This window comes from Suillus plorans, assembly GCF_016647745.1.
Source record: "Suillus plorans strain S12 chromosome Unknown HD556scaffold_25, whole genome shotgun sequence".
In the NCBI taxonomy this organism is placed as follows: domain Eukaryota; kingdom Fungi; phylum Basidiomycota; class Agaricomycetes; order Boletales; family Suillaceae; genus Suillus; species Suillus plorans.
Genome location: NW_024537409.1, coordinates 349,435 through 373,257, shown reverse-complemented (window position 1 = coordinate 373,257; position 23,823 = coordinate 349,435). Strand labels below are relative to the sequence as shown.

Sequence of the window (23,823 nt, the reverse complement as noted above, 5' to 3'; positions counted from 1 at the left end):
ACCTTGTGAGAGGACTCCTCAATGACTTACTACTACTAGCGCTAGAGCATTCCAAGCCCTTCAGTGAGTTGTGATGGCTCATAGGCGGACCAATGAAAGGAAAGCTGCTGTTCGATTGTTCGGGATCCGTTATGTGATGCCAACATAAACCGTTGAGTCAGATTAGTGGAGGTAATTCTATACTCGGTTTCTGCTGCAGCAGGGCAGTCTTTGGCATCTCTAGGAATTCAGCGCACGCGTTATCAGGAGCCGAGTCTGGTGAGATAGTTGATAATACTGACACATTGAGTAGTTACACAGTCTAAAAAGAATTCAGACTGTGTCACGTTGATGTGGTGCAGCAGTGTTATGCAGTAATGATGGAAGAAGCACACAGCAATGGGCTTCGTTACGCCGCCTTTGACGCGGCTGATGAATCGAATATCTAGATCAATGATAAATGTGATAGACAATACCTGGGCCATCTCATAGTTGCTCCTTAACGACCTGAGCCATACTAACTCCTGTTCAGGCTGATGAGGGGGTCCGATCGGACACAGCCAGTGCAAGGTGGGACTCGGAGTCTTTACTGGTACGACCAAGAAGTGCCGGTAAATGCCAGGCCAATCCACGAAGGGGGTCCCGAGGCTCAATGGTACTTTGTACGCTTATTTGAAGACATACTAATTAGAATTGGACGCAGTACCAGTTGAGTCGTATCTGGGTGGCTGTGAGGATTATGAACCATTTGTCATCTTCATACCTGCCGAAGAGCCTGACTTAGCCGAACTCCATTCACAGTCTTCATATCCTTACCCCCGTCTTCCAGATTCCTTGATCCCCATCATGTACACCATCCCACCACCATCCCTGGTACCTCAAAAAGCCGATATATCGGACTTGAAGGCGAGTCCCTCCGTATCACCTTCGCATCTGTTTCATGATCCTCGCACTTTATGTACACTCATCAATCTTCAAGTCCCTTCCGACCGCATTCCCGCTGGCATTCACATATCTATCAATTTCGACTCCCGGAGACGCTGGAAATCAGCCATCAGTGTCTCATTATCTGACGAACCTTAGTTGATATACGTGATCTTCGGGTGTTCTCGTGTTTCCTACTCCCACCTTCGTACGAAGACCTGCAGCGGCAGCACGCCAGGGTCCGGTCATCACCCTCATGTCCAGTAAGTACCCATCATTGTCCCGACGTCAAGAGAGCCCCATCATGTTCCTTTGCCATCCATTGCTCTCACAGATCTGAATATTCCCCAAGGATCGCTTCACCAGGGCCATACGACACGCATCTTGGACGAACCCAGCGGAGTCGAGGGCAGATTCAATAGTACTCTTGCGGATAACGTGGGACAAGATTATGCCCCCATCATCAATGTACTCGAGCACGTCCTTGAACTCAAACGCCGTTCTCGAATCTGGCTGTGTTCAACTGTAGCTTTCACGTTCATTCCTCTCCGTGTAGCTCACCCCTTTCAAACAAAGGCAGATCGTTCTGGGAAGGAGCCATGCCTTCAGGATCTCTACATCTACTCTTGCACGCCGACACTTTCAGCTCTGATCAGACCTAGACACTTGATGAAAAAGCGCGTGCCTCCATCCTTCGTGGCGATCGGACAAGGTCAACCGGGCGCAGGGAAAATCGAGGCGTTCTTGGCTGTTGACAGTGAGCCCGAGCTTGTTTATAAGCTCGTCCCTACGACGGCCAGCCGCACCACTATTTCTGGTGACGCAGTCACACGAGTAGGTGCACTCGAAGCTTTGCAGCAGAACACCTAGCTTGTCATGGTAATCAGGATCATGCGCAACCTTACAATTTGCATCTTGTTATGAGAGACGAACATCTGAAGCTGCTTGATATCATGGTGGAGAAATTCTTGTCGACGTGTCATACCGCCGTCGGCGACGAGAAGACGCCCAACGAAGCGACTCACCTTGCACATGGCCTCCAGTTTTCAGGGTTCAAGAGTGTTGTTGGCACTCGGTGGGAAGTCGACGATACTATCGCAAAACACATTGTCAAAGCTTTCTACATGAATATGTTCGAATATTGTAGTCGTTTGGTAAATTCACAATTCTCTTCCATCCTGTTGTAAAAATGACCCTGATATATCATTGCGCTCCAGCTATCTCGTTCTTGTACACTCTATTGTGTTTTTCCGACTACCAAAGTTTTGTGTACTTGACTCGTTTACAGCGTCGTCTTTTGTTCTGGTACTGGCTGGGCCTGTCGAGCTGACTCGCGCCTTCCTATCATACCCATCGAGTTTCAAGTATATTGCGTGTTAATGCATACGATGATGGGTCGTCGGCCACCTCCCTGCACAACACTCGAGAAACATTTTCCTACACAATACTACTAGTTGGTACATGTACAAGTTCCAGGAAAACAATCGAATTCATGCTAGTTCCGGCATCGGAGTCTGCCACGAGTTTGGCATGATATTTCCGAACGCTAAGGATAAGGCGTGGTCCCAGCACAAACTTGAACAACTGCATGCTCAAGAAAATGTCGCAAGCACCATTGAGTATCAAACCTCCCTTGGAATTCGTATTCTACAGAAATGATGAGCAGTGGTTACAAACAGGTAGCAGTGACAGGTTGCCGCACCAAGAAGTCTAGTGAGAGATAAGCAAGCTGGAGGCAAGAGACGCAAACGATGCTAGCACGTGCGGAACTTGAGCAGATAAGATGACTGTATTCACATTACATGCTCACCTTGCAAAATAAAGCATGTGAGATTCTATCAACACTCTGAAACAGTCTCCGATGGTCGATCTTGTCAATGGACCAAGTCGTTGCAGGTCACGGAAGTGTTTTATAGCAATTCGGATTGACAGACACAATGTGAGGACTTCCCAAACAGCGCTGAACATCAAATCCATCAAAATCAGAAGCTGGCTATCCCCCTGATATCTATAACGGCACATATATGTGCCAGAGAGTATCATCTCCTCTGTTGTTTGTCCAATGAGTCGTGTTCTTCAATGTAACAAGTAAAGCTTACCCGTTACAGTATCGTTGAGTATTATTGCTGTGATTATTGCGCAGGCAATGTTAACAGCCAGAAAGATAACAAAAAGGATGATAAGGATCGTTCTAGATCTCTGATACATGGCATGCAATCGAGCAATCATGATGACTTGTATCATATTTCAATCAAGTCAACTTAATATCACCGAGGTATTGCAGCTCGGTAACTCACCACCCAGCATGGCAGATACGACTACATCCGCCATATTCAATGCATAGTTCGTAATATTGCCTGAAACACGCGATCAGTGATCACCCTCGTACTAATATCAAGCACTCCGACTCACATCTGTTGAGTCATCAAGTCGTGCCAAGTTCAATGTTAGAATCTCACCCACCCCTACATGCGAGTGTATTCATTGGATAGGAATGAGATAGTTGTAGAATACTACGCACTGCATCTGTCAGCGAGACCGATGGCATAAATACTGTGTGCCACTAGTTAGAAGGATCGAACATGGCGCATATGTCACATACACAGAACACAGACACTAATCGTCAGGGATGAGCTATTAGCACGGTGCCAATTTAAGTTGACCTCGACACATACAAAGAATATAGTACTCCAATATAGCGTATCTAGAAAAATTTGGAGTCAGCACAACTGCCGATCACACTATAGCATACCACGAGGTACGAACAGCCAAATACAGCATGGTCATGAGAGACCAGCGTTGCCTCTGTCGCAAATTCATCGTGTTCTCCTGTTTTCTCCTAATATGAGACTCTGTCACTCACCCAGATCAATTCAATCTATAACACCACTCTTAGCGAGTTGGCTGCTCTGATAACATTGACCTACCTCTTGTCCGAGTGTCAGTACTGGAAATATAATAAGAATATCAGCGGTTTCAAACACTGTTCTGTTCACCCCAATCATATACCACCACAGCGCCGGCGGCAACTGCGAAACCGTAAGTCAATGTTAGATCGAGAGGCATTACCAACAGATACGACAAACCCATACAACAGCAGTAAACCAAATTCGAATTGATCATCGGCCACCAAGTGGGATCATTTGAGACTGCGGGCATATTCGGGGGATGGGTGTGAGCGAGTTGGGATGTTGGTGGTGCAGTATGGCGATAGCGTTCGTGACAGATATAACACCGTTCAGCGCTTCTATCGCCAAAATCTGCATGATGAAGATAGATATTTGATCCCGTTTCAAGACACTTGATCAGGTGGAGTATTGCAGTGCGAAATCAATCAGAAAGGAAGCCCTTGATAATCAATCTTGGAGTACATTCGTATTTGCAAACCGGTATTACGCACACGATTACTTAGATACCAGGAAAGTTCCAGTTATTGATGATGTCGACAACTTATTTGCAAAAGGACACAAGAAGGGGATTTTGAATTTCATCTTCTTGCACGACAATATCCACATTGTGAGCAGCTCGTTGGATGACATGATGTACAAGTGGGACGAGGACAACGGACTTGTCGTATGGGAACCATTGGAAGGCAATGATAGAAGCATACATGCAAAGCAGCAAAGTTGCGCGTGGAAGAGATGACACAAGCGTTCAGCAGTAGAACAGTAGAAGCAACGGAGAAACGAATGAAGGGGTCTTGACGGGTCATAGCAAATCTGTGCGGTCGCTCTCGTGGTCGTCGAGCGGGTGAAAAAATCGATGATGAGTAAGTGCCGTTTAAACTCTGGTTAGCATAATTGTTAGCGTCCGTGTCAATAGCATCTCAGACTCATCTGCACGATTGATCAAATACGAATAATGTTCAACTGAGCGAACAAAGTGGTGAGAGTTGGGTATGAAGCCCAATTGCAACTTTGAGTTTCTGAAGGTTAAACTGATTTATGAAATAAATAAAACGACTGGTACGCACCTGTGTATGAAACTCGTTGACCAGTAAATTGCAGGCAGCGCAGACTCCTTGTCTTTGAGCCATGCTACAATGGCAATATGTTAATTTGCTCTAACTTACGGTGCTAAGCCCGGGCCATGGTGTGCGGGGGCTATCATGATGAATGTTTGGATTTCGGGTCAGAACCGATCAAGGCTCCGAGTTGGAACGGAGCTATATATAGTTATTACATACTAGGTGCGTTGAATTCTGTGTTTCTTTTGTAGACCACAATGTATGTGCCAGAGCATAACTTATTATTACTGCCTCAGGTGCATCGAACTCCAGGTGCAACTGTTTATTTTGTCAAGTCGCTCCCCGACTCGCGAGTACATCCACTGAATAATGATGATCATGAACACTCCATCACGATTCACGACCGCGGTCCGCACTGCAAGCTAAGTTTAAACTGGAACTAATTCGAATGATGCTGATGGATTCCTACTAGTAGTATTTACACTGCCACCATGGGGCTCATTCGGCTCATTCACACTAAAAGCTAAGAAGACGCATGATGTGTGTGAAACACATTTTTTGACCTCTAGATGGACTCGTATTCGACTGCCGATATCACAGCAGCGAGGAGCTTGCAGTTAACTAAGGTGTGTCTCCTTGTCGATACGAGGGCGAACCATAATTGACAAGTCATGTTTCATCAGTACATACACAGTGCGTACTGTCTGAACCTCTTACTATTTGGTCCTAATACGATTCAGTGTCGATGGTCACATTCTGGGTAGGGTTATTCTGCTCTACTCACGTCCGCTATAAAACTCACTTATACAGATCTATGACTACGCATATTTACTTCACGAAGAGGTAACACACTTCTTCTATGATGCACCTCAGTTTTGATACCCACAATATGCTGTGCAAAGTGGACATTTTTGCTTCGATCGCGCTGGAGCAAGATGAAAGGCCTGTACATCGTTACACGATACCTCCCCTTTATCATTCTCGCTACGGATATATATAGTGCGTTCCGCTCCAGCACACATCGCCACAATGATGAATTAAACTTGTTCTTCAGGGGGATTTACTCCGAATGAAAACGCAGATGTATGTGATGCGGTGGAGAGTAACAAGAATGACTTATTGCATGATACGCCAGAGATGCCTGGTGTCGGACAATGTTGAACTAGGTACGTGCATGGTACATTCATGTATGCACGTCCTTACCGAAGGCTACTACTTTCCTCCTATAGGTCTTAACCTAGTATTAGTCATTTTCTCCGAATGTATCTCTCGTTCCCTCATACTATGTGTGCGTCCCTCATCTGATTTATCCAGGGTTTTTCATCCTCAGAACATATGTGCTCTGGAACAACAATAGAATCTTGCTCGCAGCCATGCTCTGCACCTTTTTCGTGAGTCCCTAATCTAATCACCACGCCCATACTAGTGGTAGATGCATCAACTAGACTTTTATTGGGGCCTCCACCGGCCTTACCTTCGCTACTACTGCTCCCACAACATGTACGTACTCTCACCTTCTCTCTAATGTTCCACGACTACTGAAACATTCTGTTCACTTTCACAGATCCGACTAGCGCGATCCCAGGCATTACAGGGTGCTACCAGAGTTCCACCACTTTCCGGTTCTTCATACCATTTCTTCTCTTTTCCGTGTTCGATCTGGGTGGGTAACCAGGGGCATATATGCACAAACACATCCTGACAGGTGTTCTCCTCAGTTCTCGTAATCCTCACGCTCATACGCGCCATACACAGCTGGCGGATAAACCCAAATCGTCTGTACGTTGTCCTAGTGAACCACAACATAGCATATTATGCATGCGGTCTTCGTGAGTTACACTTGCACGCGCCGTTTTTACGTGCTCACCCATGGCCATTCTCTTCGCCGAAGTGTTCTCGGTGGCGAACATATTCACATCACTGCTCCTCCATGTGCGTGCATCCCAAATACCTTCTATGACCGAGCTGTTGATGTTCTGCCCCCAGTCCTCCATGTTGTATGAGTATGCACCTTCATACCCTGCTGCGTATTGCTACTGACAATACTCGAAACGTACACCCACGTGCAATTTCCAGTTCATGATCCTTGCGACCCTCGCCACGCGCATGCACCTCCATCTCTGGCAGACGAACCAACATTCACACAGCTCTAGCGCCCTAGTGCATATTCCAATGTCCGACATCTCATTTGCAAATCCCACCACGGCGTGATGTTTTATCATGTGGCTTATTCTGTGTCGTTCGTGGACCGAGGCTTGGACCGTACAAGATGACTGGTAGGGGTGGGTTTGGAAGAATTCGTTACATGTCTAACTTATAAGATGAATCTATCGCTAGGTAGGAAGTAGATCTGAATGGCCTTCGTACCTATCATTTCCACTGCACGCGGCGACGGATTCAGGACTTGTGCTAGAGCCGGAATCCCTTGAGTTTTCGACATCGTCGCCGTGACAAGTATAGGTCGATATAATTCTGCTCCTACACATGATCATGTATACTACGAGAAATTTGACTTAATCACACTCAGAGGACTAGTGTGTATCATGCATTATTCTCATCATCACCCTCAAGTATGTGGAGAAATTGGAAGATTGGTATCCGGAGATCCTTATTGACCAGCGTACCGCCGCCAGAGCAAAAATACAAGGCCTTGAAGGATGCACTAGCACGGAAGGATGGTCCGCACTGCTGGTTCCGAGGTTCTTGAAACACAACGTCAGTGACCTATGCATATCGCCAATGGAAGTAACTAACATTTATCCTATGGAAACCACACAGTCTTGTCGCATTGCATGAACTGCAACATACCTTACAAGCCCTCGAAATAATTTATTGCGGTTATTCATGGATTTGTCCGAGGAATGGAGATCCGAAGATCCGGGCGAGGATCCTCAGGTATTAGTCCTTCCAAATCCTTCAATCGAAACCTGAAATGTTCACAAATGGTATAAGTTCCCAATAGCTCCTTTACATGCTGTAATAAATTATAGTTCAAGCCGAATTCCCTTCCTCCTTCCTAGTCCGAGCTCTGTCCAAATCACCGGGAAGAGTTCAGTTAATAGAAAACGAGTCCGCCACGTCATCGATATGATGACTCCGATTTTTCCACACCTATCTCTCTATTTCAAGCCCACTTGAATACCAATTCGTCTATACAACGATGAGCCTTTCATGCCCCCTGCAGAATACCCGGCACCTGATGTTCGTCTCCTGTGTCATACATCACTGTCAGTCGATGTGTCGTGGGTGCGCTTCTGGAAAGCAATGGTATGCCAATTCCTGCGTCAGAAGTGGTCGCAAGGTGATCGTTGTATGCTCGGATGTGAAGAATGAGACATGGTCCCAGAACAAACATCTGTACGAACAGGACAATTTCGATGACGCCATAATAAACATCAACTCCCACAGAAGCCAAGTTCTGTAAAAAATAATAAGTAATCAGTATCGATACAGCTGGTTCGGCGTACAGATACTCGTGGAGAAAGCGAGCCGAGGTTCAAGCAAGCAGCAGCAGAAAATCTAGCACATGCAGAACCTCAGGGGGATGATAATTAAAGTTCAAAAGAGAAGCTCACATTGTAAAGTAAATCACGTGCATTTTTATCAGCGCCGTGCGACGGTCCTCGATGGCCCATCGTTTCATTTCACGGAAGTGCCTGAAAGCAACCCAGACTGCAAGAGACAGTCCAATGATCCCCCATGTAGTGTAAAATACCCAAGGCACAGCTACTAGGAGTCTGCCCGAATACTGGGATCCTTCGCCAATGCACTGATAGGTGCCGGACAAGACAGTCTCCCCTGATATACATTCCATCAGCATGATGCGCAGTGAGGACTTCGGGTACAGCTTACCATATTGAAAATTCATGCCTACTATCCCAATAACCAATCCACAGGCAATTGTGACGACCATGAAGACTATCACTAGAAAAATGAGCATCTTTCTGGAGTGGTACATAGCATGCAGACGAGCTATGACAATAACTTGTATAGTACTCAGCCAAATCAATATCACTGAGGTAGTGTAGTCGAGTAGCTCACCACCCAACATGATATATACAACGAAAGATGTCCACGCTTGTGTGAAAGCGAGAATAGTACCTAAGAAATCCAGTTACAGATGAGCGTCGAAAGACTCGAACAAACCTACAGCTTTTTCGACGGTTAGACTGAGGATTCCAGTCGAAAATATCACTTACCCCTACATGCGAGTATGGTCAGTTAAAGGGAACGACAGGTATCGGTGAAAGAATACTCACTTTGTCTGTCAGCGAGATCGATTGGTTAGTCGCTGTTTGCGGTAGTTTATAAGATACGAACACAGTGTGTGTGAGGATAGTACGTACATAGTATGCTGAGGCTGATCGTGCCAAATTGTGATCAGCATACTGACAAATGCCAGCTTATTAGACATACACGCAAAATAATATTCCAGCTGAGCGCAGCTAGAATATTCTGAAGTCAGCACAACTCGTCAACCATACTTGAAACATGGATCACGTACAGTGAGATATAGGACCGTCATCAGCGACCAGCGTTGCCTCTGCTCCAAACTATTCTATATCATGTGGTTCCTCTGATATGGGAGTTTGCTCACCCAGATTAATTCAACCTACGAAACCATTATTAGTGAGATGAGTGCTGAAGTGAATCGGCCTACCTCTTGTCTGATTGTGAGTGCTGCAGAATAACATGGAGATGTCAGATGTCAAATAATTCGCTCGCTGAGCATGAACTTGCTCACTCCAATTATATACCACTGCAGTAGAGGCTGCGACTGCCAGAAAATCGAGTAAGACATCACAAAAAGAATCCGACTCGTTCTCCACGAACCTACAACATAGCTGATAATACGATAGGAATAAATCAGCGGCCACAGACTGGGATCGTTCGAGGCATTGGTCATATTGAAGGGATTTGTGTCAAGGAGTGGCGAGCTTCAAGGTGGTGGATGTACAATGATGGCGTTTGTGCTAGATATACCACCATGACAGTGCTTCAATTGCAGATTGTGTATAGGAATGAATATCCTGTGCTGATGGAGTTGATTGGCCTTGGCAAAGTGTTGTCGACTGAAACAAGGTTGAACAAGCGGAGGTTGTGCGAAGGGTGATGCATGTAATCAAAGTAGATCTTTTGATTGTGAAAAGCGGTGTCACGCGAAAGGCTATCCCTGATTCCGGGCACCTGCAGTATGTCTGAAGATGTCCTTGCCACGCCTACATTAGTCTAAACCTAGTATTATGTATCACTGGCAGGCGATGTGACCATCGAAAAAAGCCTAATCTCACCACCTTGCGTGGCTCGCTGGGGCCGGGATCCGGAGGAATAAGAGCCCATCCAAAGTTTATCGAGCTTATGGCAACTTGAATGACATGCAATCTAGGCATCATGTCTTGATCAAACAACTCACAGCTGGGCTGACAGCGCTTTAACAAGATAAAGCAATGCAAAATGCACTAGACTGAATCCATTTGATGCCAGCGCCTTCAGCTAGCCTCACTAGTAGTACTTGGACCATCCAGATGCGCGAACTCTGTTGAGCGAGAGAACGGCTATACAGCGGCGAAAGCTGAAATTTGAAACGCTGAAGAAGCACGACGCAAGATAAGACCCATGGTAACTTGTCATAGCAAAAGAATCATTGATTTGATAGACCAATGGCTCAATTGCCGTTCCGTTAACACCCGGAACCGGTCACCATTTATTTCTGTAAATGGAAAAACTTCGGTGTGCCTCACATGTATGCAATGTGCATACTGCCGTTACCGTTTTTTTGTCTAATCTTGCTACGGCACCAACGCTTCACATTCGCCGCCACTAGGTTCATTTGGTTATTGGGCACAGCTTCATATTATATCCATAAATAATCCAATGATCATTGGATGCTGCACGACAATACCACGAGGAAACATTCTGCAACCGTACCTCGATGATTGCTTCCATCTTTTTGTGGGCTTCTCGAAACGAATTACTGATTTCATGGAATACTGGAATGAGATTTATTATCAGCCGAACACGTACGTGACTTGTCCCATTGTCTCTGTGCGTGTTTAGAGACAGGAAACGATGTCAGGTCCAATGCTCTCTTTGGTTAACTACTTGGCTGTCGCAGGTTCAGGAGGCTGCGAGACAAGAAGTTTCTAATCTGAATGTCCAAAAATGCCATAAGTTGCCAAGTCACTCATGGCGATCAGCGCCCATCCCTTGAAATACACATTCTATTGTATAACGTGAACTTCTCTATCATTAATCCTTTTTTGTCATCAAGGATGGATAAAAGGGTCGCAACCATCTGTTACTTTCATCGTGTTCGTACAAGCCAACTGTGATATCGCATCCTACACTCGTAACGGTGCGCTGCTCTTGCATCCTGCCGCTCACATTCGTCTAACAACCTCCCCGGGCCCCATAGCAGATGGCACGGAAACTTATCTCATTCCCAGCCTTCGCTATCTTGCTGATCGCTTGTGGTTCGTTTCTGATCATCATTTACGCCTCCACTTGAATCAAACTTCGTTTAGCATCGCTTCTTGTGCGTGCAAACCCAATGCCCTTCTTCCCCATTGAAGCTAGCAAAGAGGCTGCTATTTCTGACTATGTCGTCGAGGTACGCGGGATTGTTCTTGTATTATGCGTTGTTGAATGACAAGTAATGCATAACTAGAATTAATGACAAACTTGAATCCGGTGCACCTTTGTCTACCACCACATAGTACTACCTATTCCGAATTTCTATTGTTACCCGGTCTGATGGTGAACGTGAACCTTGGTGTGAACTTTGAAAAATAATATTTATAGCCGTAGTGTTCAATGTCATCTTTACCTTCCTTGCGCTTACCGTACGATGATATGTTGACGTCTTGACTTCCATCTTCTGCACCTTATGGTACTTCCGCCTTCGTAGCACCCTGTCAGTCCATTTCTATAAGGAATACGGTTACCTCACAGTATTCTGTTGAAATTAGTGCATTATACAATTTTAGACTCCTTGGTGTGTTGTGTCTGCTCACTGCTGGATAGCAACAAGTCAGACGCGTGTCCATTGCCTTCACGGTCGTCCCAAGCTCTGCTGTCTTTCGCTTCCTCTCATTTCGTACACACACAAAAAAATGGAGACAACAGAGGGAGAAAGACGTACAAAGAGGGCAGAATGAAAAAAGCCCAGACTCCGAGGTACCCTTTCCTAGCAGAAATAGTTATGCCATCATGGGGTGCGTTCTGGATTGATTATGTAGAAAGTTTGACCTAAGCCCAAAGTAGTAATAACAATATTAATGTACTTATGCTCATAGATACGGTATGACTATTGCTAGTACTGCCTCAGACGTCCAAAGGTGCAGCTGTATCATTTACCAAGTCACTTTCCAGCTGGTAGTACATCTAGTGAGTGGTAAAATCTACCATCACGATCGCAATCAACTTGAACTAAATTTGGTCCGCGGTATTTAGTACTATTTATACTGCCATCATGAAGTTTCAGCTCAGTTCAACTCATTGTCGTACATGGGATACTTTCGAACTCAACGGACACAAATTGGGATCAAAAAAAAAGTTGACCGCTCAATAGCTTAAGAAGGCTCATGCCAGTGATGTGTGTGAAAGGCATTTTTTGACCTCTCAATGGAGTATTCGACTGACGATGTCGAAGCAGCAAGGAGTTTGCAGTTCGCCAAGGTATGTCTCCTTGTCGATACGAGGATGAATCATAACTCACAACTCATGCACACCAGTACATGTATAGTGCGTACTACTGTCTGAACGTCATATGATTTGTCCTGATACCTGAGCTCAGCGGCGATGATTACATTCTGGGTAAGCTTCAACTCTCGTCTATTCATGTCCACCGTCAAACCCGCTTATCCAGATCTATGATTATGCGTGTTCACTTCATGAAGAGGTAATACACTTCTTCCACGATACGTCTTAGATCTGACACACACAATATGATATACGAAGTGGTCATTTTTACTTCGATCGCACTGGAGCAAGATAAAATGCTTGTATATTGTTACAAAGTACCTCCCCTTTATCTTTATCATCACAGGTCTATACAGTGCGTTCCGCTCCAGCACACATCGCCCTGATTAATTGATTAACACTTTTTTTCAGCGAGCTTTACCCCGAATGAGAACCCAATTGTATGTGATGAGGTGGAGAGTTGATGAGAACGAACGACTTACTCCATGACTTCGCCAGAAATGCGGGATGTTGGTCAATATTACCTCAGGTACGTGCATGGTACATTCATCTACTATGTACAACCTTGCTGAGGGCAGCCCACTCTCTCTCACAGTGCTCGGCATGATAGCAGCCACTTGCGCCGACTGTATTTCTTCTTCCTCCCTAAGATATGCACGTTGCTGATCCGATTCATCCAGGTTTTTTCATCATCAGGACATATGTGTTCTGGAACAAAAATAAAATCTTGCTCGCAGCCATCGTGGGCACCTATATCGTGAGTTCCCAATCCACTCACAATACACAAGCTAGTGGTAAATCAATCAGCCAGTTGTGTCTCGTAGGATCCGTCAGCATTATCATCGACGCTACCGCCTCCGTAGCATGTACGCACTCTCACCTTGCCTCTGGTGTAGCTGAAACATTCTGTTCACTTCCACAGATGTGACTAGCCCGATCCCGAGCATCACAGGGTGCTTCCAGAGTTCAACCGGTGACATGATGTTTATCCCATTTGTTCTCTTTTCTGCGTTTGGAATGGGTAACTTGGAGCATATATGTGTACCAACACGCGCTGACAGGTGTTCTCCCCAGGACTCATGATCCTCACGCTCATACGTGCCATACATAGCTGGTGGAGAAACTCAAGCCGTCTGTACATTGTCCTGATGAACCATAACATATTATATTATGCTTGCGTGTTCCGTGAGTTAACACTCGTACGCGCTATTTTTCTGTGCTCATCCATGCTCATTCTATTTCCTGAAGTATTCTCGATAATGAACATCTTCACATCGTTGCTCCTCCAGGTACGTGAATATTCTAAAGGTCTTCTATGATGGGCCGTTGATGTTCTGCGCCCCAGGAAACCTACCAGACCGTTTTGGATGGGTATGTACCTCTGCATTCGACTGCGTATTCCTACTAATCACACTCGAAATGTACACCCATGTACAGTATCCAGTTCCTAGCCCTTGCGACTGTTGCCACACGCATGCACATCCATCTCTGGCAAACAAATCAACGTTCACGCGGCTCTACTAGCGACTTTGTTCAGATTCAATTATCCGACATATCATCTGTGAATGGCACAGTGTGATGTCTTATCATGTGGTTTACTATCCAGTGTCGTTCATGGAGCGAGGCTTGGACCGTACAAGGCGACTGGTGGGGGGTGGGTCTGGTAGAGTTCGCTACGTGTGTAATTTACAAGATGAGTCTGTCGCGAGGTGGGAGGAGCATTTGGATGTCCTTTTCTATTTGACAACTGTAGTTTTAGCTGCTGTATGTACATTATCATTTATACTGCGACAAATTCGACTTGATCACACAGTTATCCGTGGTAACTCATAAAGACGAAGTTATGACACGGTACCGCCGTGACATCACAGCGAACAAGGAACGGGAGCGCACTCATGTCAACATATTATTTCATATTGCAAGATCATACAAGAAGAATCGCGTTAGCACACATCAACATCCATATATATATGAAACGAGTAGTAGTCAACTTTTTATCACCATCATTGATTACCATCCTCAATTAATCTACCAGACTACCGTATCTTTCCTATCAACTTTTTTTTCACCATCATTGATCGCCACCCTCAGTGGAGTCAGATTAATCTATCAGACTACGGCAGGAAAAATACGTGGTGAAAGTGACGAGACAACCTGCTATTCGGGTCAGTTTTTGCATGCTGTAATTGCAGGCGCCTCGCTGCATCAAGTATCTATCTTGGTCCGGTTAAAATTTTGAGGCAGTTCGATGTACATTGGTCTGTTATGTACGTCTTGTCAGCGAGTGGAATTATATGTGAGCTGGTGCGAATCTGTATTACGTTGTGCAGTACGTAGCAGCACTCCCAAGCAAAGCACTACCGGTAGCGACAAGTGATTGCATAACTGATGGGAACGTATACTGACACAGAAGTCCCCTGATGTTGGCTGCGCAACATTGATGCAATCAACACCTCTGGTCGTTGATAGTGCCTAAACCAAAATTCTCTCGTCTCAGTAAGCAGAGAGTTACATCAAAGCCAAAGCATGTTCAGAACTTCACCAGCTTTCCCTCATATTGTAGTTAACAACCATGACCTTGATTCGCTGACCAGAGGAACCCTGATGTAGGCTACGCGGTATGCTCTCACCTGTCTGCGTGACCTGTTGCGCGCCTTCACCTACAGCCGAACCGTTACCGTGTTTTCGTGCACTAGTAACAACCCCTAGCACGCTCGCTAGGCCCGCCTTCCACGTAGCAATACTCCTCCCATTGCTCTCGCTCAAACGTGCGTGCTGACGAATGGTAAACGTGTAGAGATTGAGTAGTCTGCGAGAGCTTTCCAGTAAGAAGACCGGTACGAATCACTATTCAAAGATTATGATAAACAACAGGATGCCAAGAGGACGTACCATCGATCGCCCACTTCTCTACTTTACTCAATTCAATCTGCTGGATTGACGCGACCTCTGAATACGGCAGGTCATGCCCGATGTGTGAGAACAGTGACACAATGACAGAAGACAGATCCGCCGCTCAAGCTGCGCTCAGTAGAGTTCTGCAGGCCCGTTAATGGTTTAGATGTGTAGTATTAATCATAATGAACCGACTTACCATATTTTTCGAGAATAGCGGGATGGCTTTCGAGCGGTGAATGTAATTCTGGTAGACCACTATTCAAAAACACCTGCAGAAGCGAGAAAGCCTCATGATCTTTCGCAGAGACAACAGCGTCCAACTTGAACAATGGATCAAAGTCGAACGAGGTGGGTGAGCACAACGCCAAGGCTATGGCATTGATCGCTGCAGATTGGGAAGAGGATGGTGATGAAGAAACGTAAGAAGCGTGTGATGATAAGCAGTTTCCCTGGTTGAGTCAGATGTCAACCACAACCTTGATCAGTCAAATAGAAGAATACGTACGGCTGGCCAGATTGTATGAATGCATCAGCAATGGACTTGAAAAATTGACTGCGCTCTTCCCCAGAGATATCCAATTCTTGTAACAACTCCTCGACATCTTTTCTGGATGAACGCAAAGTCTCGAGCTCTCCATTGTTGGCGGCGTAACATGGTGTAAATAGGTAAGCGGAGGACTGAATTACGAGGAGCCGCATTGAAAAAAAAATGATATACTGTTTAAGAACTGAGCACACAAGCCTGCATAAATGTGCTCAAAATTTAGTACTCACACGCGGCACTTCACTGATGGATGCTCGGAAGGTGATGAAGTAAGAATACCCAGGAGCGAGGAGCGAGGAGAGGCGATGTTTAATTTCCAGTGAGTTGGTCGGCCATGCCAAAGTGTCAGAAGGCGAGACGAGTCGGAGAAGAGAAGGTTGAAGTCACCCTCGATTTCTGCACTTCAAAATCAAATCTAATTTTCTGCAGAAAATGCTGAAGATCCCCGGACGCACCTTGTTCTCATCCATTGTCCAAGCTTTTCATCTGATCCAGATATTCAGAGCGACTAATGTTTTGAAGCACCGTGTACCGCGGGTTTGAAATGCCGCAAGAAACCAAATTTGAAACTTGGTTAGGGAGGCTTTTTGAGCATCTTGTGTTTAAGACTTGTAGTGATGAAGAGTTGTATCTGGACAGTTATGCATGAGCGGTGAGTGCATGTTTTTGATAGGGTGGAGTGACTTGTATATATACGTTCAATCGCCCGAACACCGTGAGTCAGGTGGCTTATTAATGCGATTGATAGCAGGACGGGGCTACCTGAAGCGACACAAGAATCCAATGTGACTCTATAAAAGCGTTTTTTGATTCAAATTACAAGGTGAGTAAAACAGCAGCGCTATGTCTCAAAGTACTGTCTGTGCTGCGGGAGATGAAATTTGAAAGTTGGTCGGTGGCAGAAGTTGTCCGGAGAGTGCCGGCCGCAGGAAGTCCGATATCCAAAGAGGTTGGTCACTTCAAAACGGGACCTCGAAAAAACGAGCACCGAGGTAAGTACAGCTAGTTGCCAGGTGCGTTCTGGATTGATTATATAGTTTGACCAAAGACCAAATCAGCAATAACAATATTAATGTACTTCATGTGCCTCGGCATAGAGTATGACTATTACTAGTTGACTTTTGGGGATACTACCGTTGCCTCAGGCGGCCAAAGGTGCAACTATGTCTTTTACAAAGTCACTTTCCGGCTGGCAGTACATCTAGTGAGTGGTAAAATCTACCATCACGACCGCAATCAACTAAATTTAAACTCAGTGGTCCGCGGTATTTAGTATTTAAAATTACACTGCCATCCTGATGCGTTGACCGCTCAATAGTTAAGAAGGCTCATGCCAGTGATGTGTGTGAAAGACATCTTTTGACCTCTTTGAAATGGAGTATTCGATTGACGATGTCGCAGCAGCAAGGAGTTTGCAGTTCGCCAAGGTATGTCTCCTTGTCGATATGAGGATGAATCATAACTCACAACTCATGCACACCAGTACATGTATAGTGCGTAATACTACTATCTGAACGTCATATTATGTGTCCTGATACAGCTCAGCGTCGATGGCTACATTCTGGGTAGGCTTCAACTCTCATCCATTCATGTCCACCGTCAAACCCGCTTATCCAGACCTATGATTATGCATGTTCACTTCATGAAGAGGTAATACACTTCTTCCATGATACGCCTTAGATCTCAGGCTGATACACTATGATATACGAAGTGGACATTTTTACTTCGATCGCACTGGAGCAAGATGAAAGGCTTATATATTGTTACAAGATACCTTCCCTTTATCCTTCTCATCATAAATCTATATAGTGCGTTCCGCTCCAGCAAACATCGCCTTGATTAATCGATTAACACTTGTTTTTCAGTGAGCTTTACCCCGAATGAGAACCTAGTTGTATGTGATGAGGTGGAGAGTTAATGAGAACGAACGACTTACTCCATGACTTCGCCAGAAATGCGGGATGTTGGTCAATATTACCTCAGGTGCGTGCATGGTACATTCATCTATGTGCGACCTTGCTGAGGGCAGCCCCCTTTCTCTCACAGGGCTCGGCATGATAGCAGCCACTTGCGCCGACTGTATCTCTCCTTCCTCCCTAAGATATGCATGTTGCTGATCCGATTCATCCAGGTTTTTTCATCATCAGGACATATGTGTTCTGGAACAAAAATAAAATCTTGCTCGCAGCCATCGTGGGCACCTATCTCGTGAGTTCCCAATCCACTCACCATACACAAGCTAGTGGTAAATCAATCAGCCAGCTGTGTCTCGTAGGAGCCGTCAGCGTTATCATCGACACTACCGCCTCCGCAGCATGTACGCACTCTCACCTTCCCTCTGGTGTGACTGAAACATTCCGTTCACTTTCACAGATGCTACTATCCCGATCCAGGACATCACAGGGTGTTATCAGAGTTCATCCAGTGACCAGATTTTTATCCCATTTGTTCTCTTTTCTGCGTTCGGACTGGGTAACCAGGAGCATATATGCGTATAAACACCTGCTGACAGGTGTTCTCCCCAGGACTCATGATCCTCACGCTCATACGTGCCATACATAGCTGGCAGAGAAACCAAAGCCATCTGTATGTTGTCCTGATGAACCATAACATATTATATTATGCTTGCGTTTTCCGTGAGTTAACACTCGTATGCACTTTTTTTCTGTGCTCATCCATGATCATCCTGTTTCCTAAAGTATTCTCGGTAATGAACATCTTCACATCGTTGCTCCTCCAGGTATGTGAATATTCGTAAGGTCTTCTATGATGGGCCGTTGATTTTCTGCGCCCCAGGACTCCTACCAGACCGTTTTGGATGGGTATGCACCTCTCTGCATTCTACTGCGTATTCCTACTAACCACACTCGAAATGTACACCCATGTACAGTGTGCAGTTCCTAGCCCTTGCGACTGTTGCCACGCGCATGCACATCCATCTCTGGCAGACAAACCAACATTCACGCGGCTCAAGCGGCCTGGTTCATATTCGATTGTCCGACATGTCATCTGTGAACGTCACAGCGTGATGTCTTATCCTGTGGTTTATTCAATGTTGTTCATGGAGCGAGCCTTGGACTGTACAAGATGACTGGTGGGGTGGGTCTGGTAGAGTTTGTACGTGTTTAATTTACAGGATGAGTCTGTCGCGGGGCAGGTGGAGCATTTGGATGGCCTTATCTATTTGACGACCGTACTAGTTCCAGCTGCTGTACATTTATTATCATTTATGCTACGGCAAATATCACACAGTTATCCATGGTAACTCGTTATGACAATAATGACATGGTACCGCCATGACATCACAGCCAGCAAGGAACGGGAGCGCACTCATGTCAAAAGGTCTGATACACACCCTTGGACAGGCATAGTGTGTCTATTTTCTTGGTCTTCCATCAGATACCGTTGTTCAGAGGTTAAGCAGGGTTTAGCACGGACAAGAGGTATATTTGATCTTCTGCATACGTCGTAGAAGTAATTTAGTTGCCGACTGAGGTCTATTCATACCTTGTGGCTTATCGATAAAAGTCCGTATATAGGGTTGGTCTTGAGAAGCTTGGATAGCGCGGAATAGCATGCTGGATGCATTTTCTAGGGAGACATTTGAATGGAGTCTTCTGGATATTTGAGTATGGGAGCTTCTTGTTGCATTTGCTGGAATGTCATTCTCTTTGCTGTTTCTTACCGAGAAACTGTTGGCAAACAAACAAGTCACTATAAAACTTCTGACTCCGATGTATCTCCGTCTCCGAATCACCAATACACCGGTCACGGTGATGCTGTTCAAAGTGGAGTCGGCGACCTAAATGCACCCAGTGACATCATCTACACTGCCGAAGATGACGAGGCCATCGAAAAATATCATCGTGACTGCTGTATGTGTTAGCTTTTGCATTTCTGTCGTTTCAGTTACTTACTGGATCGAATCATAGTGCAAACGACTTGGCACTCACTGATTCTCTTCCGTCTGTTGTGTGCCCAGGATTAACGGATATAAACCAAACTTATACGCTTCAGTGAGTCCTTAAAATTTCTTCCGAGGTCATCTCATCCGCTCCTTTCTAGTCAGCGAATGCCGAACTACGTCATTTATTGCTGGAGTTGCCAGATATCAGCCGATCAACTCGCAGGGACTTATTGACGAGCAACACGATCGGGGATACCCTGTACTCCATGACGAAGATATCGAGGATGTCGAAGTAATGTATCACTAGTTTAGTTGTTCGTTCAACTTTTGTGCCTAACTATGTTTGAACATTTTTGACATACTTTTTTTTGGCTTCAGGTCTCGAACCCTTGCTGAACTGAAACCGGGCCATTATTGGACCGAACCGATGGTCCGGTCCACGGTTCTTCTTGAACCGACCTGATAATGGTTCTCTGAATTTCCTAGAGGACAACTGTACTTATCTTTTATCAAGTCGCTCTCCGGCCGGTACGAGCGGTGAACGATAAAACGCTTCATTACGGCCACAGTAAACTAAATTTAAACTCGAACTAACTCAATCATGGTCCCCGGTATTTACACTGCTATCCTGATGCGCTTAAAGCTCAATAGCTGAGAAGGCTCATGATGTGAAAGACATCTTTTGACCTCTGTGAAATGGAGTATTCGATTGACGATGTCGCAGCAGCAAGGAGTTTGCAGTTCTCCGCGGTATGTCTCCTTGTCGATACGACGATCAATCATAACTGACAAGTTATGTACACCAGTACATATATAGTGCGTACTACTGTTTGAACGTCATATTATTTGTCCTGATACAGTTCAGCATCGATGGCTGCGTTCTGGGTAGGCTTATTCTCGTTTATTCATGTCCGCTGTAACTCCCTTATCTAGGCCTATGATTATGCATGTACACTTCATGAAGAGGTAATACACTTCTTCCACGATACGCCTTAGATCTGACACACACAATATGATATACGAAGTGGACATTTTTGCTTCAATCGCACTGGAGCCATATGAAAGGCTTGTACATTGTTACAAGATACCTTCCCTTTATCCTTCTCGTCGCAGATCTATATAGTACGTTCCGCTCCAGCACACATCGCCTTGTTTGATTCATTAACATTTGTTTTTCAGTGATCTTTACCCCGAATGAGAACCTAGTTGTATGTAATGAGGTGGAGAGTTAATGAGAACGAACAACTTACTCTATGACTTCGCCAGACATGCGGGATGTTGGTCAATATTAGCTTAGGTACGTGCACTGGGGTACATTCATCTATGTACAGTCTTGCTGAGGGCAGCCTACTCTCTCTCACAGGGTTCGGCATTCTATTATCTGTTTGCGCCGAGTGTATATCTCCTTCCTCCCTAAGATATGCATGTTGCTGATCCGATTCATCCAGGGTTTTTCATCCTCAGGACATATGTGCTCTGGGACAGAAATAAAATCTTGCTAATGGCCATCTTGGGCACCTATCTCGTGAGTTCCCAATCCACTCGCCATACACAAGCCAGTGGTAGATCCACCAGCCAGTCGTTTCTCGCAGTAACCATCGGCATTGGCATCGATGCTAGCATCTCCGCAGCGTGTACGCGCTCTCACCTTCCCTCTGGTGTTCCATGATAACTGAAACATTCTGTTCACTTTTACAGATGCGACTAGCCCGATCCCGGGCATCACAGGGTGCTACCAGAGTTCAGCAATCAGTGACCGGATTTTTATCTCATTTCTTCTCTTTTCTGTGTTCGAACTGGGTAACACGGTGCATATATACGTACAAATACGCGCTAAGAAACATTCTCCCCCAGGGCTGATGATCATCACGCTCATACATGCCATACAGGGCTGCCGGAGAACCCCATGTCGTCTGTACGTTGTCCTGGTAAACCACAACATATTCTATTATGCTAGCGCTTTCTGTGAGTTAACGCTTGTACGGGCCGTTTTTCTGTGCTCATCCATGGTCATTCTGTTCCCTGAAGTTTTCGCGACAATGAACATGTTCACATCGCTGTTCCTCCAGGTACGTGAATATTCTAAAGGTCTTCTATGATGCGCCATTGATTGTCTGCGCCCCAGGACTCCTACCGGACCGTTTTAAATGGGTATGCACCTCCACATCCTACTGCGTATTCCTACTAATAACACTCGAAATGTACACGCACGTGCAGTTTCCAGTTCCTGACCCTTGCGATTTTTGCCGCGCGCATGCACATCCATCTCTGGCAGACAAACCATCATCCACGTTGCTCTGATAGCATGATTCATTTGTCTGACATGACATTTGTGAATGTCCCGGCGTGATGTCTTGTCCTGCGGTTTATTCAGTGTCGTTCATGGAGTGAGGCTTGGGCTGTACGAGATGATTGGTGGGGGTTTGGTAGAGTTCATTGAGTCTGCCGCGAGTGATCACACGGTCATCGATGCATAATTATGTATCGTCATTCAGTACTCAGTACTTATCCTTTCTGCACACTCTGACCCTGTTTGCATTCGATCTCCTGTGCCGTTCGAATATTCTATGTGGAAGCGGGTGGGTCATTGCACTGGTACACTCAGGCTGGTACAATTTCACGCTCGCTTCGATCACGCATAGAAATATATCAATTTTGTGCCTGTACATAGGACGGAGCGAGTTATGTGTAAGATACATGATGCGTAAAACACAATCGAGTAACAGGGTTTCTAGATGATTTTATGACTGACGCGAAGTGGGAGGACGACCGAAGTAAAATCCGCAGCAGCAACAGGTAACTTCGTAAGAAACTTCTCCCCTCCCACCGGTTGACTGGTGTGCTTCTGTTGGTCGTGCTTGAGACCCTTGTGCCCCAGCTGGTTGACCTGATTGCGTTGCACTGTCGGCCTGGTTGCTGTTGGTACGTTGCATAGCCACAGCTGCTTCCGCATCAGTTTCATGAACAATGCCGTATCTCTGTATTGTATTTTAATGGAACGAAATTGGAGGGACGACGAGTCACTCACATTCTCGTCTTGAGCAAGAGGTACATCGACGGTGGGCGTGGAATGTCCTCCAGAAAACAACTTGAAGTTGAAATTCCAGTGTTGGGACCGTCGTTCGATTGGTTGGGATGCATTTAGCGGTCGTGTGCCGAAATGTATGGAACTGAGCAAACGACGCCAACGAGTAAAGGACGATGGGCTTGTGGGAGGAGCTGCACGACGAGAAGCGTGGTCTGATTCATTGCCGAAGAAATCATTACCCTGTATCTTGGTGTCAGGCGAGAAAGGTCAAGAACAAGAAACTACACTAACATATCTTGCCAGTCCTTTTTTTTTGGCCTGCTGATGAGATGCAAGACGGGGATCAAAGGACAAGACATATGAGAAAAGGTGGGGTTGTGTTAAGAACGTGCTCAAGGGTTGGATCCGAAGGGCTTGGCTTCAGCTCGTGCGCTGCGCCCCTTACCCGAGTACGTGCCCCTAACTTCCGAGGGTTGTTGAACGATGTCCGAAGGTTACCGGACGATGTCCGGAGGGCGTCGGGCGATGTCCGGAGTCCGATGTCCGATGCGCGGGAATTCCGGCGGACGTTCGGAAACTAGAGATAAGACTAATCCGGATGAAGTCCGAACTAGAAAGGAAACAGCGGAGGACTACCAGAGGTAGAGGCGGAGGTGTCAAGTCTATAGGAGTCGATCCTAAGACGAGCGGAGGTCGACGAGAGAGAAACTCAAGTCGGACGGAGGAGAGAATGAGCAGAGTCTAATATGATATTCGAACTGAGGAAACTACAGAGATTGTACAGGGGTTTATATACTACTGAGGACATAACGGAGAATAGTAAGTGCAGTGCGAAGCTATGTAAAGCTATGAAGAAAACATATGGTACGACTATC

General features: G+C 45.7%; 7 protein-coding genes across 7 annotated transcripts; 5 read left to right on the top strand and 2 right to left on the bottom strand.

Annotated features, from left to right (window-relative positions):
- Nucleotides 1-1,766: 1,766 nt before the first annotated feature.
- On the top strand, nucleotides 1,767-2,090 carry HD556DRAFT_1236513 (uncharacterized protein; the record flags this gene model as incomplete). The annotated part of the gene is made up of 1 exon (XM_041297830.1): nucleotides 1,767-2,090. A coding segment is annotated over one exon (324 nt), but the record flags the coding sequence as incomplete, so codon positions are not given.
- A 3,255-nt stretch (nucleotides 2,091-5,345) lies between these two features.
- Nucleotides 5,346-7,078, top strand: HD556DRAFT_419827 (uncharacterized protein). The gene is made up of 15 exons (XM_041310549.1): nucleotides 5,346-5,496; nucleotides 5,554-5,563; nucleotides 5,611-5,630; nucleotides 5,681-5,713; nucleotides 5,773-5,869; nucleotides 5,925-5,953; nucleotides 6,006-6,036; nucleotides 6,100-6,132; nucleotides 6,185-6,261; nucleotides 6,316-6,370; nucleotides 6,435-6,533; nucleotides 6,589-6,699; nucleotides 6,762-6,802; nucleotides 6,857-6,867; nucleotides 6,947-7,078. The coding sequence occupies exons 1-15, from the start codon at nucleotides 5,440-5,442 to the stop codon at nucleotides 6,951-6,953; spliced, it is 711 nt and encodes a 236-aa protein (XP_041160749.1). The 5' UTR covers nucleotides 5,346-5,439; the 3' UTR covers nucleotides 6,954-7,078.
- A 716-nt stretch (nucleotides 7,079-7,794) lies between these two features.
- On the bottom strand, nucleotides 7,795-9,981 carry HD556DRAFT_419811 (uncharacterized protein). The gene is made up of 12 exons (XM_041310548.1): nucleotides 9,704-9,981; nucleotides 9,615-9,647; nucleotides 9,531-9,550; nucleotides 9,468-9,482; nucleotides 9,375-9,413; nucleotides 9,287-9,315; nucleotides 9,217-9,230; nucleotides 9,126-9,161; nucleotides 8,912-8,971; nucleotides 8,723-8,854; nucleotides 8,446-8,668; nucleotides 7,795-8,389 (listed from the first exon to the last, which is right to left on the bottom strand). The coding sequence occupies exons 1-12, from the start codon at nucleotides 9,774-9,776 to the stop codon at nucleotides 8,266-8,268; spliced, it is 798 nt and encodes a 265-aa protein (XP_041160748.1). The 5' UTR covers nucleotides 9,777-9,981; the 3' UTR covers nucleotides 7,795-8,265.
- A 2,085-nt stretch (nucleotides 9,982-12,066) lies between these two features.
- HD556DRAFT_419791 (uncharacterized protein) lies at nucleotides 12,067-14,459 on the top strand. Its single transcript, XM_041310547.1, has 18 exons — nucleotides 12,067-12,256; nucleotides 12,323-12,466; nucleotides 12,522-12,547; nucleotides 12,604-12,613; nucleotides 12,666-12,685; nucleotides 12,738-12,770; nucleotides 12,830-12,926; nucleotides 12,983-13,011; nucleotides 13,070-13,100; nucleotides 13,167-13,199; nucleotides 13,252-13,328; nucleotides 13,383-13,437; nucleotides 13,494-13,592; nucleotides 13,646-13,756; nucleotides 13,820-13,860; nucleotides 13,917-13,942; nucleotides 14,009-14,280; nucleotides 14,331-14,459. The coding sequence occupies exons 2-17, from the start codon at nucleotides 12,454-12,456 to the stop codon at nucleotides 14,148-14,150; spliced, it is 843 nt and encodes a 280-aa protein (XP_041160747.1). The 5' UTR covers nucleotides 12,067-12,256; nucleotides 12,323-12,453; the 3' UTR covers nucleotides 14,151-14,280; nucleotides 14,331-14,459.
- Nucleotides 14,460-15,463: 1,004 nt separating this feature from the next.
- HD556DRAFT_1368831 (uncharacterized protein) lies at nucleotides 15,464-16,950 on the bottom strand (the record flags this gene model as incomplete). The annotated part of the gene is made up of 5 exons (XM_041302873.1): nucleotides 16,469-16,950; nucleotides 16,246-16,414; nucleotides 15,971-16,147; nucleotides 15,666-15,918; nucleotides 15,464-15,586 (listed from the first exon to the last, which is right to left on the bottom strand). Coding segments are annotated over exons 1-5 (733 nt in total), but the record flags the coding sequence as incomplete, so codon positions are not given.
- Nucleotides 16,951-17,317: 367 nt separating this feature from the next.
- HD556DRAFT_419498 (uncharacterized protein) lies at nucleotides 17,318-19,241 on the top strand. Its single transcript, XM_041310546.1, has 14 exons — nucleotides 17,318-17,444; nucleotides 17,554-17,578; nucleotides 17,631-17,663; nucleotides 17,725-17,821; nucleotides 17,879-17,907; nucleotides 17,966-17,996; nucleotides 18,060-18,092; nucleotides 18,145-18,221; nucleotides 18,276-18,330; nucleotides 18,387-18,485; nucleotides 18,539-18,649; nucleotides 18,713-18,753; nucleotides 18,810-18,835; nucleotides 18,904-19,241. The coding sequence occupies exons 2-14, from the start codon at nucleotides 17,564-17,566 to the stop codon at nucleotides 19,040-19,042; spliced, it is 786 nt and encodes a 261-aa protein (XP_041160745.1). The 5' UTR covers nucleotides 17,318-17,444; nucleotides 17,554-17,563; the 3' UTR covers nucleotides 19,043-19,241.
- A 1,544-nt stretch (nucleotides 19,242-20,785) lies between these two features.
- Nucleotides 20,786-22,552, top strand: HD556DRAFT_1368790 (uncharacterized protein). The gene is made up of 13 exons (XM_041302872.1): nucleotides 20,786-20,805; nucleotides 20,854-20,886; nucleotides 20,946-21,042; nucleotides 21,100-21,128; nucleotides 21,187-21,217; nucleotides 21,284-21,316; nucleotides 21,369-21,445; nucleotides 21,500-21,554; nucleotides 21,619-21,720; nucleotides 21,775-21,885; nucleotides 21,949-21,989; nucleotides 22,046-22,071; nucleotides 22,138-22,552. Exons 1-13 carry the CDS (start codon nucleotides 20,791-20,793, stop codon nucleotides 22,268-22,270), a joined length of 783 nt encoding a protein of 260 aa, XP_041160744.1. The 5' UTR covers nucleotides 20,786-20,790; the 3' UTR covers nucleotides 22,271-22,552.
- The last annotated feature ends 1,271 nt before the right edge of the window (nucleotides 22,553-23,823 follow it).

Coding starts and splice junctions, on each gene's coding strand:
- HD556DRAFT_419827 (XM_041310549.1), top strand. CDS start 5,440: ATGGACTCGTATTCGACTGCCGATATCACAGCAGCGAGGAGCTTGCAG. Junction 6,037..6,099: donor GTCGGACAATGTTGAACTAG/GTACGTGCATGG, acceptor TTCCTCCTATAG/GTCTTAACCTAGTATTAGTC. Junction 6,700..6,761: donor ATATTATGCATGCGGTCTTC/GTGAGTTACACT, acceptor TCTTCGCCGAAG/TGTTCTCGGTGGCGAACATA.
- HD556DRAFT_419811 (XM_041310548.1), bottom strand. CDS start 9,776: ATGACCAATGCCTCGAACGATCCCAGTCTGTGGCCGCTGATTTATTCC. Junction 9,648..9,703: donor TATTATCAGCTATGTTGTAG/GTTCGTGGAGAA, acceptor ATTTTCTGGCAG/TCGCAGCCTCTACTGCAGTG. Junction 8,390..8,445: donor CACGTGATTTACTTTACAAT/GTGAGCTTCTCT, acceptor TGCATGTGCTAG/ATTTTCTGCTGCTGCTTGCT.
- HD556DRAFT_419791 (XM_041310547.1), top strand. Junction 12,927..12,982: donor TATCATCACAGGTCTATACA/GTGCGTTCCGCT, acceptor ACTTTTTTTCAG/CGAGCTTTACCCCGAATGAG. Junction 13,943..14,008: donor TACCAGACCGTTTTGGATGG/GTATGTACCTCT, acceptor ACCCATGTACAG/TATCCAGTTCCTAGCCCTTG.
- HD556DRAFT_419498 (XM_041310546.1), top strand. Junction 17,822..17,878: donor TCTCATCATAAATCTATATA/GTGCGTTCCGCT, acceptor CTTGTTTTTCAG/TGAGCTTTACCCCGAATGAG. Junction 18,222..18,275: donor CCATCGTGGGCACCTATCTC/GTGAGTTCCCAA, acceptor TCAATCAGCCAG/CTGTGTCTCGTAGGAGCCGT.
- HD556DRAFT_1368790 (XM_041302872.1), top strand. Junction 21,043..21,099: donor TCTCGTCGCAGATCTATATA/GTACGTTCCGCT, acceptor TTTGTTTTTCAG/TGATCTTTACCCCGAATGAG. Junction 21,886..21,948: donor CTATTATGCTAGCGCTTTCT/GTGAGTTAACGC, acceptor TGTTCCCTGAAG/TTTTCGCGACAATGAACATG.